The following is a 16,481-nucleotide window of genomic DNA, read 5'->3' on the forward strand; positions in this document are numbered from 1 at the left end:
TGTAGGGTGTCTCATGCTAGAGTAGTTTTCTGGAAAGTAGGTTATCGGATCCCAAAGGGGCAGTCAGACCTCAGCAGCAAGAAAGGGAGAGAAAGGGAATGGGGTTGGGAACCCACAGGAAAGAAACTGCCAGAGTCATAGGGAGGGAGCAGAGGAACGACCCAAACAAAGCAAGTATCACAGTGTTTACTGTTCACCTCCGTGCAGGTGCACCCCACAGTACCGCCCAGCTCGGAGGGCCAGGGGTTTGCACCTTCACAGCTCTCCCATTCTCTGCAGAGCACTTCTGGGGGTGAGTCTAACCCCCTAAACCACTGCCATTGGGCTATCATGTGAATCCCAGCCTCTAATTTCATTTCAACTTGTTTTCCTGGTGTGTGTGGATATATCTGTGTGTTTCCAGAGAAGGAATTACTTAAAAAAATAAAACAAAACAAAAAAACAGAAAAAAAATTCTGGTGGCTTCAGATAGTATATGAAATGGTTGTTTTGCCTTGAACTCAGGCAGCATGGAAGGACACTCAGTGGCCTGACCCTACAGCATTCAGGGCTTTGTTCCTCCAGGACGACCCTCCCTGGCCATCTTCACGGCTTCAGCACTGACGTGCTCCACACCAATGCCCACTTCATTTTTTCCGTGAATCTGAGCTCACTTGCTGTTTTCACACCCAACACGGATCTGATCAACAGCACAGGGTGCCCTGAAGGCTCCCTGTCCTCAGCTGTTACACTGAGGGAAGAAAACCAAGACCCAGGCAGGTTCCTCCCAGCTACAAAGGGACCTTAGCCTGGGAATCTGTGTCCCCTTCTGCAAGTGCTTTCTCTGTTGAGACCACACTCACAGCGACCCCAGAACACTGAAGACTCAGAGCACGGTCTGTGGAAGTCCTGGGAATTCCTGGGAATTTTCCCAGCACACAACAGGTGCTCAGCATAAATGAGCAGAAAACGAAAGACTGGGTCCACGTCTGACTCCTACTTCACGTCATTAGAGGGGTGCATGTGGGGGCTGTGGGTTTGGTGGCACGATGGATGGTACATGAGGGAAGAGCAATAACTTTAGGTGAGGGTCAGCCCCTGGGGGACCCAGAGCAGGAGCTGGTGAGGGCGGGAAGACCCAGCTGCCCCAGGGAAGGGATCTGTGTCTTGCCCGTCCTTATTGCCGCCCTCTTCCTTGCCAGCCCACAGGAATATTCCTGTGACAGTAGGCTACTCAAGAAAGCCTAGAAAGGAAAGCATTGCCACTGGCCTCTGTGGCAGGAAGGGCTGACAGAGGGGAAAGAAAATTCCACCTGTCCTCTTCATATCCCTCCTCAGGTCATCCCTCTCACCCTCTGACCTCTGTGAAGGCACTTGCCCCTTGTGTCCATAGGTCTAAACCATATAGCCCCAAAGCCACCATTGGAATGAATGTGCATGGATGAACCAGAAGCATTTATTCTAAACAAAAACAATCAACATACATCCATGGTTTCAAGATGAATGAAAAAGTGGTTTTGTGTCTTCTCTCAGGATACCAATGGAAGATCCCATCTTCAAGTCAATGCCTGCCGAGCTGTCTCTGGAGAGGTTGGGAGTCAGGCTGAGGGCCGAGGGTTGTACTCCCACCCTCAGCCCATGTGCTCAGGTGTCATCAGAGCAGGGGTGCTCCTGCTTCCCTAGGCCATTTCCATCCTGGGGGAGGGCATACACTGGCCAGGTGAATGCACACCTCAGGGGGAGTTAGCACCAGGCAGAGCAGGTGTGGACTGAGCCTGCTTCCACCTGCTCAATGCTCTACAGTTCTGTGGATTTCTCAGGACTGAATGGATTCAAGGCTTGAGTGGCCACTCATGACACCAGGAGGACTCAGGCAGGGCCCTATCCCAGGGCAATACCTGAGGGAGTCCAAGAAGGCCTCTACGCCGTACTTGGAGTTGCAGCAGCCGCCACCTATAACAGACAGTCTACCCGAGACACTGGAGACGTTGACCACGAGGCCCCTCGCCTTCCTCACTAAGGGCAGCAGGCTCAGAGTCACCTCGATCATCCCCAGCAGGTTCACGTCCAGCATGGTCACAAAGTCTTGTTTGGTCAGCCACTCATTGGAGACTGATGGCACCGAGATGCCAGCATTATTCACCAGGTCCCAGAGTCCTGGGGACAGTGGGAAGATGAGAGAGCAACACTGAGTTGTGCCTTTGCAGTGTGGACACAGTTAGGGTTCAAGTTCCCAGCCCATCAGAGTGACAGCAGGGTGGTGGGTGCTGGAAGGGGACTAGGAGAGACTAGCAACAGCGCAGTGTCTGCAGGGTTAGGGAGCTGAATAAGCTGCAGCTGTTGCAGGACACAGCGCACGTCTCCTCCTCCTGTTATTCCTTTTGGCCCGGCCCTCGGCTTCCTAGATGGCGGGCATTGACCCCACACTCGATGGTGGCAGGAGCTGGTGTTGGGGAAATATTGTGCATCCATTAGTCTGGAAACACAGACACTGCAGTTTGGTTATTTACACATTAATGTGGTCCTTGCAGACATGAGCACATTCACCTAAACTTTGAGATTTTCTGGAAAACCCATACAGGTAGTGTTCAACATCTATCGATTGAGGGGATATGAGAGACAGGGGACAGTGAGAGTGAGGAAGACAGGGGAGAGAGGGAGAGAAAAAGGCAAAAGAAAAAATAGACAAGGATAAAATCTGGGTAGAGTTAAGTTGGGAAAGACAGACCTGAAATCCTACATTTGGGACAATGTGGAAAACAATCCTGTATTTGGCCTCTGGGGACTAGCCTGGGAAGATCCTGAATCAATATGGAGCAACATTCCTACAGGAAGTTCTTGGGAGACAGTGTCACTGTGACACCCAGGCTACTGAGCCATGGTGTCAGCCTAGCTCACAGCAACCTCAAACTCCTGGTCTCAAGCATTCCTCATGCCTCAGCCTGCCGAGTAGCTGGTACTACAGACATGAGCCACCATGCCTGCCTAATATTTTCAATTTTTAGTAGAGATGTGGGCTCACTCTTGCTTGTGTTGGTCTCCAACTCTTTTTTTCACTAATGCTAGTATTGCATTTTTCCTATTTCTGCACATTATGGGGGTACAAATGTTTAGATTATGTATATTGCCCCACCTCACCCCTGACCTACTCCAAATCTTGAGCTATAGCGATCCTCCCACGTCAGCCTCCAACAGCGCTACCATTACAGGTGTGAGCCACCATGCCCGGCCTTAAATACTGTGTCTTAAAAAGCTTTTTCAGGGCCGGGCGCGGTGGCTCACGCCTGTAATCCTAGCTCTTGGGAGGCCGAGGTGGGCGGATTGCTCAAGGTCAGGAGTTCAAAACCAGCCTGAGCAAGAGCGAGACCCCGTCTCTACTATAAATAGAAAGAAATTAATTGGCCAACTGATATATACATAAAAAGTTAGCCGGGCATGGTGGCTCATGCCTGTAGTCCCAGCTACTCGGGAGGCTGAGACAGAAGGATCGCTCAAGCCCAGGAGTTTGAGGTTGCTGTGAGCTAGGCTGACGCCATGGCACTCACTCTAGCCTGGACAACAAAGCGAGACTCTGTCTCAAAAAAAAAAAAAAAAAAAAACTTTTTCATTATGTTGGAAAATGTTAATTTTTTCTGATAGAATACAATATGATACAATCAAAATACAGTTCCAATTACATGACCATGTAAAACATATTTATGTCTACATAATGATTTGAAGATGACTTTTCCTTCTATCTTTATACTTGTCAGGATTTTCTACAATGATCATGTTCTATTAATACATTTATTCTTAGATCAAAGAAATCCACATCCTTTTCATTCCCCATAACAAGACAAAGTAGTGGTATGAAAAAAGAAGGAAAGAAAAACACCTTCTTAGATCTTTTAAAACTAGTCCTCAACTCATGTCCTCTGAACATGGGAATGGTGTTAACTCTCCATGGACCGGGCTGGCCCAGGTAAGGACAAGCAGAAATGCTGAGAACACGAGCCTGGCTCCGGCATGGAGCGCCCCCCATGCACAGCCCCAGCCCAGGGAGACCTGATGAGTGAGGAAGACTAGACAGCTAGGAGGACTTGAACCTGGGAATACTGTGGACATCTCCCCAGGGACAGGACAGGAGGTGTCCTATTAACACAGGGGAAACACAAACAGAGGAATTTGAGTGCTGCCTCTGTGCCCCACAGGCACCTTCACTCACTGGGCAGCTGCAGAGATGCTCTCTGTCTTGGTGACATGCAGGCTCACCATCTCCAGCCTGTCTGACATCTGGGCCGTCAAACACTAGGCCCCCTTTGTCATCACACATACACCCAGCACCCTCAAGCCAAGCATGTCCAGCTGTCTGGACGGCAGGTTCCCCAAACCCAATTCACATCCTGTGATGAAGACAATTTGTTTCAGAGGTGGCTCACTGCCTGCCTCACCTGGTACTAGCCCACAGATAGTAGTGGCCCACAAGGGACACATGGTACAGCCACATGGCTTTGGGGAGGACAGACACATATAGTCTGGGGCACAAGGAGACTATAGCCAGTATTCGACAGGAGGACTAAAGGACACAGAGGGTGGCAGCTGGCAGGAAAACCTGAAGGCACTCTGGCATGGAGCCCTCACATGCCTCACCAACCTCCCTGCTTTCCACTGATGTTGCAAGTTCTGATACACGCCCTTGAAATACCTCCAGTCCTACCCCATAAGAAAATATTACTACTCAGCAATGTCTCCCTAGTCCTCCAATGTCACTCTGTCCTGCTGTGCCCACACAGGTGTCCACACAGGCCCACACAGGAACATCCACACAGGTCTCCATACCAGGGCACACACATGCACACCATGGCACACATAGCACTCCATCTAACCTGGAGGGTCAGAACTGTCTCTGCACATCTCGTACAGTGACATCCTGGGCTGCACAGAGAAGACCCAGGTGTACTGGGGAGCCACACCTGGGTTCAAGCACCATAGTTTCCAATCCTCTGAGCCTGGGTTTCCACATCAGGTCAGCACCCAGAATCAGTCAGGAAACTAAGTCACTGCCGGTGGCTCTAGGAATTGAAGGAAAAGGTAAAAAGCGTGGATGATAATAGGTCCCCTCCGACTAGGATAGTTCTCTGGAAAGATTGAGTATGAGTTGTGAAAGGGACAATCAGATGTCAGCGGTAAGAAAGTGGAGAGAAAATCAACGGGGCTGGGAACCCACAGGAAAGAAACTGCCAGAGTCGCTGGGAGGGAGCAGTAGAATGACCCACATGAAGCAGGTGGCACAGAGTTTACAGTTCACCTCCTGCAGACGCCCTGTTCCCCACATGGGTGCTGAGTACACTGCGCTCTGCCCTCCTGCTCTGGGCCCTGCTCTGCCAGTAACAAATCCCAAATATTGTCAGGGATTTCTACTCCCTTCCACCATGAACTCTCAATGGGCAGGGACAGGTACTTTTCTCTATCCTCACACTCACTGCTCACCCGTGCTCATCCTCACAGCAGTGTGACCCTTTCCTGGGGTGGCAGGAGCTTCCCAGTCCACTGCAGTCAGCAGCAATTTCAGGAACTTCCAAGGGAACAGTCAGAAGGAGACACAAGGCCTCGATGGGTCACTTGGGCAGAACAGGAAATTCTCTGAAGCGGCCTTTCCCGTGGAGACTTACCCTCGCCCAGCTCCTTCCCATAAGAACCCAGCAGAAGAACCCAGACAATGACAACCTCAGCAGTCCTGGGAGAGAAGTTTGGCTAAGCACCAGGGCCACACTTCTGAGCTTCTGGGTGCCCTAGCGGACACACGCCCCCTGGTGGCGAACCCCAGAGTGTGGACAGACCCCACCTGAAATCAACCTCCCAGGGGAGCCCAGCTCAGCATCCTGGTGACCACTGTCTCCACCCATTGCTCCTTCTCCATCCAGGACAGGTCTCCGGAAGAAGAGCAGGTTTAAGAAGGAAAAGCCAACCTTGAACACACAGCAAGTTTGGGCTTCATGGCAACCTGTGTCCAGACCTGTGTTCCTGCAGCCCCTCCTGATTCTGGGCTGGGGACCCAGAAAGGAAGGGCCACATGCCCTACAGGCATTGGATATCAGGGGGCTGGAGGAGAAGACAGTTTTTGCTGGGGACTGCACAGCCCTGTGCTCTTCAGAAAGGACCTGGGCAGCAAAGGGACCGAGTGAAGGCAGCTTCTGTGGCCCCCAGGACACTGTGGCATTGGGCTATAGTCTCTGCACAGCTCCATGGGACTGGACCTAGTTCCCTCATTGAGGAAAGATGCCAGGGAGGAAGAAAAAAGAGACTCTACTTAGAATTCGGAATGGGAGCGGAGACGTGCACTGCTTTGCTTTAGACTTTATTTATGGCCATGATTGTTCTCTTATGGCCACGGGTACCCCATTGAGTCATAATCCCTGACTTTTGATAGGGGTTAAGCCTCGGTGCAGCTGCACTGCACCCCCCCCCCCCGTGAAGCCCAGTGTGGAGGGCCAGGGGTTACACCCGCACAGCAACCTGACTCTCTGGAGAGCACTCCTGGGGTGAGCCCAACCTCCCTAACATTTACCCAGTGAGCTCTGAAGAGAATGTCAGCCTCTTATTTCATCTCAGTTTGTATCCCTGGGTTGTGTGTTAGTGTGTGTGTGTGCCAGGGGGAGGGCTGTGTGTTTAGAGAGGGGAAATATTTATTTTTAAAAAGTGTCTGGTGTCTTCAGATTGCATATGAAACTGTTGCATGGATTTCGAGTGGGGCCGCATGGAAGGACACTCAGTGGCCTGACCCTACAGCTTTCAGGGCCTTGGTCCTCCAGGACGATCCTCCCTGGCCATCTTCACAGCTTCAGCACTGACGTGCTCCACACCAATGCCCACTTCAAGTTTTCCGTGAATCTGAGCTCACTTGCTGTTTTCACACCCAACAGGGATCTGATCAACAGCACGGGGTGCCCTGAAGGCTCCGTGTCCTCAGCTGTTACACTGAGAGAAGAAACCAAGACACCTATGGAGATGCCTCCCAGCTACAAAAGGAACTTATCCCGGGAATCTGTGTCCCCTTCTGCAAGTGCTTTCTCTATTGAGACCACACTCACAGTGACCCCAAAACACAGAGGACTCAGAGCCGGGTCTGAGGAAGCCCGGGAATTCCTGGGAATTTTCCAGCACACAACAGGCACTCAGCATAAATTACCAGAGACTGAGTGACTGGGGTCCAAACATGACTGTCACTCCATGTCAGAGGAGAGGTAGTTGTCAGGGATGTGGACTTGTGGGTCCAAGGGAGGGAAACTGAGGCAGGGCAGTGACTATAGGTGAGGGTCCATCCCTGGGGTACACAGAGCAGATGCTGCTGAGAGCGGAAAGGCCCAGCTGCCCCAGGAAAGGGCCTGGCAGTCCTTATTGCCATCCTCTGGCTTGCCTGTCCTTCTGTCTATTCCCGTGACTGCAGCACTAGAGAAAGCCCTCATAGGGAAACATTGACACTGTCCTGCATGGCAGGAAGGCCTTAGAATCCACCTGTCCTCCTCAAACCCCTCCTCGGGTCTTCCCTCTCACCCCCTGACTTTCAAGAAAGCACCGGCCTCTACAATCCATAGGTCTGGACCCAACTCGCCGATGCCATCCACAGCTAAGGAAAGAGTATCTTCAGGGCATAGAAGTATAAAAGCTATCACACCCGCTTGGTGTAACTCATTTCATTCCTCCCTCCCACAAACCCCGAAGTTTCCTTCTGGCAGTTTTCCAGCCACCACTCTCTCCCTTGTCTCCTTCCTGGCCTGTGAGAGAGACTCCCCCTTTGGGATCACGTCCTCTTTCTTTACAGAGGATTCCTGCATCAGGAGAGGACCTTGCCCACTGTGTTGCCCCTTTCCCTGGAGTCCTAGAGACTGTCAGAGACTGAGCTTTCTGAGGACTGAATTCTGGGTGCTGAGCTGGATGAGGAAACCCAGACTCTGAGGGGGATTTCATCTAGTATGTCTGAAATCCAACGTAGCTTTCCTAAGAGATTAAAATCCCTGAGCATGGCTGAACTTATCAAGTGTTTCTAGGGCAACATAATCAAAGGGAGTCCATGGGTTCAAGTCACAAGAAACACTGGTTATGTGTCCTCTGGAAAGACCCCTGTTGTGAGCACCTTCCCGCCAATGCCTTCTACGTTGACACCTGAGGACTACAAGCCAGGTTGATGGCTTTCTCCCCATCCCCACCCCATGTACACGGGTATCTTCAGAGGCAGGAGAGGTCCCTGACCACCTTCAAGCATTTTTACCCTGTGGGAGGGTGTAGACTGCCCAGGCTAAAGCACACCCTGAGGAGGGGAGCAACAGGCAGAGAAAGTGTGGGCTAAACGTCCATTGACCAGCTCACACTCTCCCCAATTCTCCCCACACCATTGTCCCAAAAGGCTTAGAGCCTTGAGTGGCCACCCAAGGCAATAAGACAACCAGGAGTGTTATTGGCTTCTTGTTTCTCAGCTGCATAAGTTGGCACTTTCCTACTAACATCTCTGGGGGCCTGGGATGAAATCTCAGGAGAACCATGGCCAGGAGAGGAGGATGGAGGTAGGACAGGTGACTTGATGACATGACAGCTCCCTCCCTCCACCCTATTTCTCTCCCCAGGACACATCCCCTCTCACACAGCATCAAACCCCACACAAAGAAGCACCTCAGTCCTGGCTTCACAGGGCTTTGGCCGGCCTTGGGAGGACCCAGGTGACGACGGTTTCCACCAGGCTGGTGGGCATGTAGCTTATGGGGAGGTAGAGGAGCTTGGCGTCCCAGCCAGCTGAGTAGCGAGTGCGGGGGTGGCAAGCCGTCAGCGCATGCTCCATGCAGTCCGTCACCTCTGACAGATTCTCATTGCATGTTGGCAAAATGTGTTCAGATAGTAGTTTCAGGTCTGTTCAGGATGAGAAAACACCTTAATTGAGAGGTACAACCCTACACTCCCTTTTACAGCTGTAAGTTAGGAAGAAATTTACTAAGATTCCTGGATCTTCTCAGTGATGTGCCCCACATTTAATCAATGCAGGATCCCTAGGGGTGTTGCTCACCCTTATCTCAGGAAAAATTGGTCCACATTAAGCCACCTCATGCCTCTCTTCCTGGGAATATCTGGACTCCATAAGTCTCTGCTAACAGAGTCGAAGCACAGGACAACCAGTCCTCTCTAAACACAGCTGGCCATGAGTGCATGTCATCTTCCCTCTCTGTCTTTAGTTTCCTCTTCAAAATAATGTCGGGACAGTGTTTCCAATTGTAGTGAACCTGGATTTCTTTTCAAGGTGGCCTGCTGACCACACAGCACCTTGGGAATGGGGCTGAGCATCCCCGCTTTATAGCGAGGCTGACCTTCCCTCTCCCCCCTACCCGGCAGGAGGACAGACCCTCATGGTGTTGGAGGCATTAATCATGGTCCAAGGTTTAGTTCTCCCACTGTCCACAGTGCACTCACAGGATGCCAAATACTTCTCGCCATAGATCTCCTTGATCTCGGGTGGGGCCCGGTCCCACACCTCCTGGACCTGCAGCAAAACTCTCTCTGTGTTGCTCATGTTCGTCTTGAAGAAACCGGGTTCAATTATAGCCACCTTCACCCCAAAGGGGGCGAGCTCCCTCCTGGGAGATAGACAGGCAGAAGGCAAGGAGTTCAGAGGTCTTGTAGCAAACACAAACACATATAAACCTAATGAAAATCCAACACAGGGTAGTGGTAGAATAAGCCAAAAAGCATGGCATGTTGGTAAATGTAGAAGAAGGCCAACACAAAGTGTGATGATGGCATTTCCTGTGTGTAGCATTGACATAATTTACACACCAAGCTCACTGACTGCGAATCTCCTGGAATCAGCTGCAAGGCACCACCACTGGGCTATCTCCCCCTCGCCCCTCACATCCAGGGCATCACCAGGATTCACCCTTTTCACCCCCTACATTCCTCGGTCCCCTTCCTCCGTCTCCTGCCCTGTGACTCCCTGGCCATCTGTCAGCGGAGCTGCTGCGGCTGTCTTCTGGGGAGCATCCTTCTGCCTTCAGTCTGAGCTCCCCACACACACAGCCGTTCTGCTCCCTGCAGACCGTGGGGGTCTAGATGCCCCTTAGAACTAATACCCGCCATGAATACTTCCTAGCTCTGTATTCCCTGCCATCAACATGAAGAACAGCACGTGTCCAGAACCAACAGTACCCCACATCCCACTGCTGCCCGCCTCTCTAGCCCCCACACCTCTTCTGGCCTTGGCGTTTAGCCCAAGAACCCTGCAGCACAGGCGGTCCGCTAACACTCACCCTTGCCTGGGGGTGACACTGTCCTGTCATCAGGGGCCCAGCTCGCCCCTCCTTAGCAGGCTGTCAGGTCTTCAGTTATCAGCTAAGATCTCACAGCCAGGACTCTCCCCAATCTGGGGCCTGGCAGGACACCATGGCTGACTTGGTCACAACAACCATAAGAGTTGGCAACAATGGTTTTCTATCTCCTGTCTCTCTCCCTGTTAGCTGTCTTGGTTTCTAGAAAATGGAGCAACCCCTGCTGTCCTAGGCTGCGCTGCTGCTGCTCTCACACTAGTGCCCGCTGCTGTGTGCTGTGCCGAGTCAGAGGCCGCCCCCGCCCCTCAAGGGCTCCCTGCACCCCAGCATCTCAGTGGCTGCGGACATGGGCCCAGCAGCCAATTATCCCACTTCCCATCTGCTTCACACATGTCCTGTCTGGGGGCCTCCTCAGAAGGCTCAGAAAGAGCTTACAAAATTTCTTAGTCCTTGGGCCTCTGCTCTACCAGAACAGGGACAGGAGGTCAAGAGGAATGGCTGGCTAAATCCAGAAAGGGGGAAGGGCCCAAAAGCCTGGCAATGGATCTTGAACACAGGGCCTCTAAATCTGTGATGAAATCAAACTGCTGCAAAGGCTCCCACAGAAGAACCTGGAACAGGAGGACCCAGGCAGGGCCCTATCCCAGGGCAATACCTGAGGGAGTCCGAGAAGGCCTCTACGCCGTACTTGGAGATGCTGTAGCCGCCACCTGCAGCAGACAATCTACCCCCAACGCTGGAGACGTTGACCACGCGGCCCCTCGCCTTCCTCACTAAGGGCAGCAGGCTCAGAGTCACCTCGATCATCCCCAGCAGGTTCACGTCCAGTGTGGTCACAAAGTCTTGTTTGGTCAGCCACTCGTTGGGGGCCGAGGGGCCGTAGATGCCAGCGTTATTCACTAGGCCCCAGAGTCCTGGGGACAGTGGGAAATTGAGAGAGCAACAGTGAGTTGTGTGTGAGTGGTGGGGATGGAGCTAGGATTTAAGTTCGCATCCCAATTGAGTTTATTTATGGAGTCAAGAAGAATGTGCTACTGGTATGGGGAAAAGACTAGGGGGAATGAGAAATGGGTGACTTAAGGTTGTCAGGGTTTGCATATTCTTCAAGCTATTAGAGGTTAGGATGTTCCTTGTCATCTCTGCTCACAGTGCCTGTAAACCAGCAAACAAAAAAACCCAACTTTGTTAAGTGCATGGACAGAGTTTGAGAAAATAGAGTGAGTGCTCATCAAATATCTCATGAGAGGAGAGAGACAGAGACAGTAAAAGAGGAATAGGGTAAAACAAGTCAAGGGAAAAGCAGAGAAGAGAAAGAATAGAAGGGAAACACAAACAGACCCATGAATAATTGTTTTCTATATCCTGGTTGGCACAGACACACTGAAAACCGTAAGACTAAGGGAGCATAGAGAACAGGCCACCTTTGGAAATCTGGGGACAGGCTGTGATGCAACGTGCACTGATTTTGAGGCAATATTTGCTCAGGAGGCAAAGGTGACCATCTCTACCTGGGAATTCCAAAGCTCGCCATGGAGTGGACCCACAGGGCAGACAGGGGAGGAGGTCTCAGGCCACACCAGTGTCCAGATGGCACCCTTGGTCCCAGGCCGTGTCAACATTCCTTCCACTTTCCACAAAGTCCACCCTTGACATCACCTCAGGGCTCCCCGCACACTAAGCCCTCGTGAAGACTGTGTGCTTGATATGCAGGAACAAAAACACAACATGGAGGATTTGAAATAGTCTGACTTCCCCACCTACAGACCCAGGCTCAGCCAGACCAGGGTTTTTGGTGGGCCAGGGCTGAGGGTGCAGTTAGACAGAGTTTGAATGTAGCAATATTGGATAAAGAATAAGGCCTTGCAATATTAGTCCTTACCCCACACAGAAACCATTCATGGCCTTTAAGAAATATGTATTCTTTGCTGGGCGCGGTGACTCACACCTGTAATCCTAGCACTATGGGAGGCTGAGGCGGGTGGATTGCTTGAGGTCAGGAGTTTGAAACAAGCCTGAACAAGAGCGAGACCCCATCTCTACTACAAATAGAAGAAATTAATTGGCCAACTAATATACATAGAAAAAATTAGCCAGGCATGGTGGTGCATGCCTGTAGTCCCAGCTACTCGGGAGGCTGAGGCAGCAGGATAGCTTGAGCCCAGGAGTTGGAGGTTGCTGTGAGCTAGGCTGATGCCATGGCACTCACTCTAGCCTGGGCAACAAAGCAAGACTCTGTCTCAAAAAAAAAAAGAAAAAAAAAAAGGAAATGACTATTCTTTGATCCAATTATTATACTTGGACTAACATTACTAAACATGTGAACAAACCTTATTACAGAATCTTTGCTGAGATGTTGTTTATGCCAGGAAAAGTGAGAAACTAAGTTCAGCATCCAACAACATAGGACTGCTTAAATAAATTATATTCTCTCAGAATGATATGCAGATGTTGAATATTACATTTTGGAAGAGATTGGATGGTATAAAGCTGATCCCAGTATACATGAGGTAGAGAGTTATTAACTCTGGAGGGTGGGATTACTGTGAATGTTGTTTTACCTTTATCCTCTTCAATTTTTTCCTCAACAAGCATGTTTTACCTTTCTGATCAGAACAAAGAAATCCATCATTTCTGTTTTAACAAAAAGAACAGGCAGGGGAATGTAGCAGAAGAGCAGGAATTATCACCGAGTATTTCATACAAAGTCCCTTCAGCGCTCTAAGCATCCATCTTCATGAGTCAAGTGAGGATAGACAATGTCAGAGCCCTCGGCGGGGACAAGTGTGAAGGAACCAGTAAGAAATGCTGAGATCATGAGCCTGGATCCAGCCTGGCCCAGGCCCCCACTGTCTCATGCCAGGCTCAAGGTCTAGCTCAAGGGCACAACCTTCCTTCAGAGAGTCTACCCTAAAAACAGGCTGTGCTCCTCTGACCCTATGGCTCAGGTACAATCACCCTAGTACTTCCGCTCCGGAAAACGCTGAGCTCACAGTCCTTGAAAATCCAGATACCTTGGGAATCTTCCCAGTTAGCAGACAAAGTGTTTCCCTTTCCTAGAGAGAGAGGAGAGAAACACCAAGAGGAATCTTGGGGGTACCTCTGTCTCCCACGCGTTCCTTCACCCACTGGGTGGCTGCAGTGATGCCGTCTGTCTTGGTGACATCCAGAGTCACCGTCTCAAGCCTGTCTGACGCCTGGGCTCTCAGCTGCTCGGCCGCCTTCTCTGTCCTACACGCAGCCAGCACCCTCATGCCGTGCATGTCCAGCTGTCTGGCCAGCAGGTTCCCGAAGCCAGAGCCGCAGCCCGTGATGAAGACGTACTTGTCTCGGAGGTGGCTCACCACCTGCCTCTCCCGGTACCAGCGCACAAGGTAGTACAGGCCCATGAGAGCCACCAGGTACAGCCACATGGCGTTGGGGAATGAAACACACACAGACTAGAGTACAAGGAGACTATGGCTAGTATTAAGTGAGACAGGAGGACTATGGAAAGCATACAGTGGTAGTTGGCAAGAAAACCTACAGATACGCCCTCCCTTGCCTCACTCCACACCTCCGCTCTTGGCACTGCTGTTGCAAGTTCTGATACACGCCCTTGAAAGACCTGAAGCCCTGCCCCATAAGAAAATCTTACTGCTCAGAAATGCCTCCTTTGTCCACTGATGTCACTCTGCCCTGCTGTGCCCACACAGGTGTCCACACAGGCCCACACATGAGCCTCCACACAGGTCTCCATACCAGGGCACACACATGCACACCATGGCACACATAGCACTCCATCTAACCTGGAGGGTCAGAACTGTCTCTGCACATCTCGTACAGTGACATCCTGGGCTGCACAGAGAAGACCCAGGTGTACTGGGGAGCCACACCTGGGTTCAAGGAATATTAGTTTCAAATCCTTCTCTGAGCCTGGGTTTCCACATCAGGTCAGCACCCAGAATCACTTAGTTAGGAAACTAACTCACTGCCAGTCTCTCCAGGATTGGTAGGAGAAGGTAAAAATAATAGGCAGGTGTAGGTTCCCTCCTGCTAGAGGAGTTCTCTGGAAAGCTGGAGTATGAGATGCCAAAGGGGCAGTCAGACCTCAGTGGCAAGAAAGGGGAGAGAAAGGAAATGGGGTTGGGAACCCACAGGAAAGAAACTCCCAGAGTCACAGGGAGGGAGCAGAGGAACGACCCACACAAAGCAGGTGTCACAGTGTTTACCATTCACCTCCTGCAGGTGCCTTTTCCACCATGCCCTGGGTGCTGGGTACACTGTCCTCTGCCCTCGTGCTCTGGACCCTCTCCTGCCGGGTCACACATCCCAAATATTGTCAGGGATTTCCATTTCCTTCAACCATGAATTCTCAATGGCCGTGGACTGATGCATTTCCCCATCCTCACACCCACTGCTCACCCTTGCTCATCCTGACAGCAGTGTGACCCCTTGCTGGGTGGCAGGAGCTTCCCAGTCCACTCCACTGTCTGCAGCAATCCCAGGAGGCCCCAAGGGAGCAGTGAGAGGGAGGGACACTGCCTCGACTGGACCCTGGAGCAGAACTGAAGTCCTCTGGAGCCTCCCACTCCTCCCCATATTTCCACTCTGACCTCTGCACCAGGCAGCAGAGCAAGGGTCATCCCTGACCCCCTTTGCTTTTATCTGGCTCTTTAGTTGGAACTAAAAACCAATTGTCACCAGACAGATACAAACTTCATTAGTTTTACATGCACATGGGAAGGTTCACAGGAGACTGAAGTCCAAAGAATTGGCCAAGCAAATATGTTTCTGTAATTTTTAGACACCGTCTAATACATCTGAGAAGAAATGACAGGTGAAGACAGTGTGGCTAGGAGCAGTAAAGTTTTCAGAGGAGTCACTGGGAGACATGTAGGGGGCTATAAAACAGGTGGCATACAAGGATTACTGTAAGTATGTTTATTTGGATGTATCATCCCTCTCATTTTAAGTCTCTTGAGGGTCATTTTCTTACCCTAGTGTGGAGAGGGTCCCCTCCCAGAAGAATCTTTTTCACTTGCTACAAGCAGGAAGGAACAGATCAGCTCACCTGCTCTGACACAGTTTCCCCCATGTTTTTAACTCAAATATCCAATACACCAACCTGACAGGTGGTAGGATGACACGTCCTTCACTCCTTGATTTCCCCTGTCTGAAATTTAACTAGAAGTTTCAAATATTTAAAAGATGATTTGGAGGCAAAATGAGAAATCTCATGACACTGTTGTCTCTTTGTTACAGCAAGTGTTACAGCGGTTGTCCCAAGGACAAACCAAGTCAGAGAACGAAAGTTCATTTGGCCGGTGGGCTCAGAGGGGCCTAGTCATCAAATTCTGAGCACTGTCTAACCGATTTTCCCACTTTTATTAAGTTGGCAGTGATCTGAGGGTTGAGGATTCAGGTGTAGGTTAGTTGATGTGCCAGGCAATAGATTTAGTGTTATGCTGATGCCAGGCAATAGACTAGTTGATGGGCCAGGAAACAGGTTAGTATTATGCTGATGTGGGTCTTCCTTGAGAAGTGGGGGTTTCTGGTGCCTGATGTGCCAAGTAATAGATGGGGGTTTCTCTTATCATTCCCCACTTTGATCCCTTATATGTCTACTATAGGGCATCATTTCCCAGTGGGTGATAGCCTCGTAAGCCCATTATGTGACTTGTTGCTCTCCAGGTTATAGTTGTTTATGAATTTTAAAATCGTGCGCAATATGCAGGGGTCTGTAATAGTGCCAGTCCAGTATTTTTTTCCCGCTGGCACACCTGAGCCTAACTGTAACACATCTTTGGCATGTAGGTGCAGACTGCCTGCAGATCTGTGCCTTTTTCCAGGAGGCTTTGTATCCTTTGGCAGCGAGCAGTTGGAGCAGGCACCGGATTCCCCCGTGGAAGTCTTCTCTGGTTGGGCTTGCTAGAAGGAGGTCATCGACGTACTGTAGAAGTGTGCAGCAGGATTCTTCTCACGTAAAGGAGATGAGGTCAGTGACTAGAGCCTCCCCAAATAGAGTTGGTGAACTTTTAAATCCCTGTGGTAGCCTCATCCAGGTCAGCTGGGTTCTCCTTCTAGTCTGAGAATCCTCTCACTCAAAACAGGGGCTGGCTCTTCGGAGTGATCACAGGCAGAAGAAAGCATCCTCCAAGTCCAAGCAGGAGAACCAGGCAGCATCAGGAGGAATGAGGCTCAAGGGGGTGTATGTATTCGGTACCACTGGGTAGAAAG

General features: G+C 50.8%; 1 protein-coding gene across 1 annotated transcript; it reads right to left on the reverse strand.

The window, feature by feature from the left end:
- Positions 1–484: 484 nt before the first annotated feature.
- On the reverse strand, positions 485–13,829 carry LOC142873391 (retinol dehydrogenase 16-like). The gene is made up of 5 exons (XM_076007403.1): positions 13,363–13,829; positions 10,921–11,179; positions 9,415–9,578; positions 8,626–8,859; positions 485–2,136 (listed from the first exon to the last, which is right to left on the reverse strand). The coding sequence occupies exons 1-4, from the start codon at positions 13,673–13,675 to the stop codon at positions 8,639–8,641; spliced, it is 957 nt and encodes a 318-aa protein (XP_075863518.1). The 5' UTR covers positions 13,676–13,829; the 3' UTR covers positions 485–2,136; positions 8,626–8,638.
- Positions 13,830–16,481: the final 2,652 nt, after the last annotated feature.

The sequence above is a fragment of the Microcebus murinus genome, chromosome 10 (genome assembly GCF_040939455.1).
Source record: "Microcebus murinus isolate Inina chromosome 10, M.murinus_Inina_mat1.0, whole genome shotgun sequence".
NCBI lineage: Eukaryota > Metazoa > Chordata > Mammalia > Primates > Cheirogaleidae > Microcebus > Microcebus murinus.

Coding starts and splice junctions, on each gene's coding strand:
- LOC142873391 (XM_076007403.1), bottom strand. CDS start 13,675: ATGTGGCTGTACCTGGTGGCTCTCATGGGCCTGTACTACCTTGTGCGC. Junction 11,180..13,362: donor GGAACGCGTGGGAGACAGAG/GTACCCCCAAGA, acceptor CACTGTCCCCAG/GACTCTGGGGCCTAGTGAAT. Junction 8,860..9,414: donor CGAGAAGTATTTGGCATCCT/GTGAGTGCACTG, acceptor CATCCTGAACAG/ACCTGAAACTACTATCTGAA.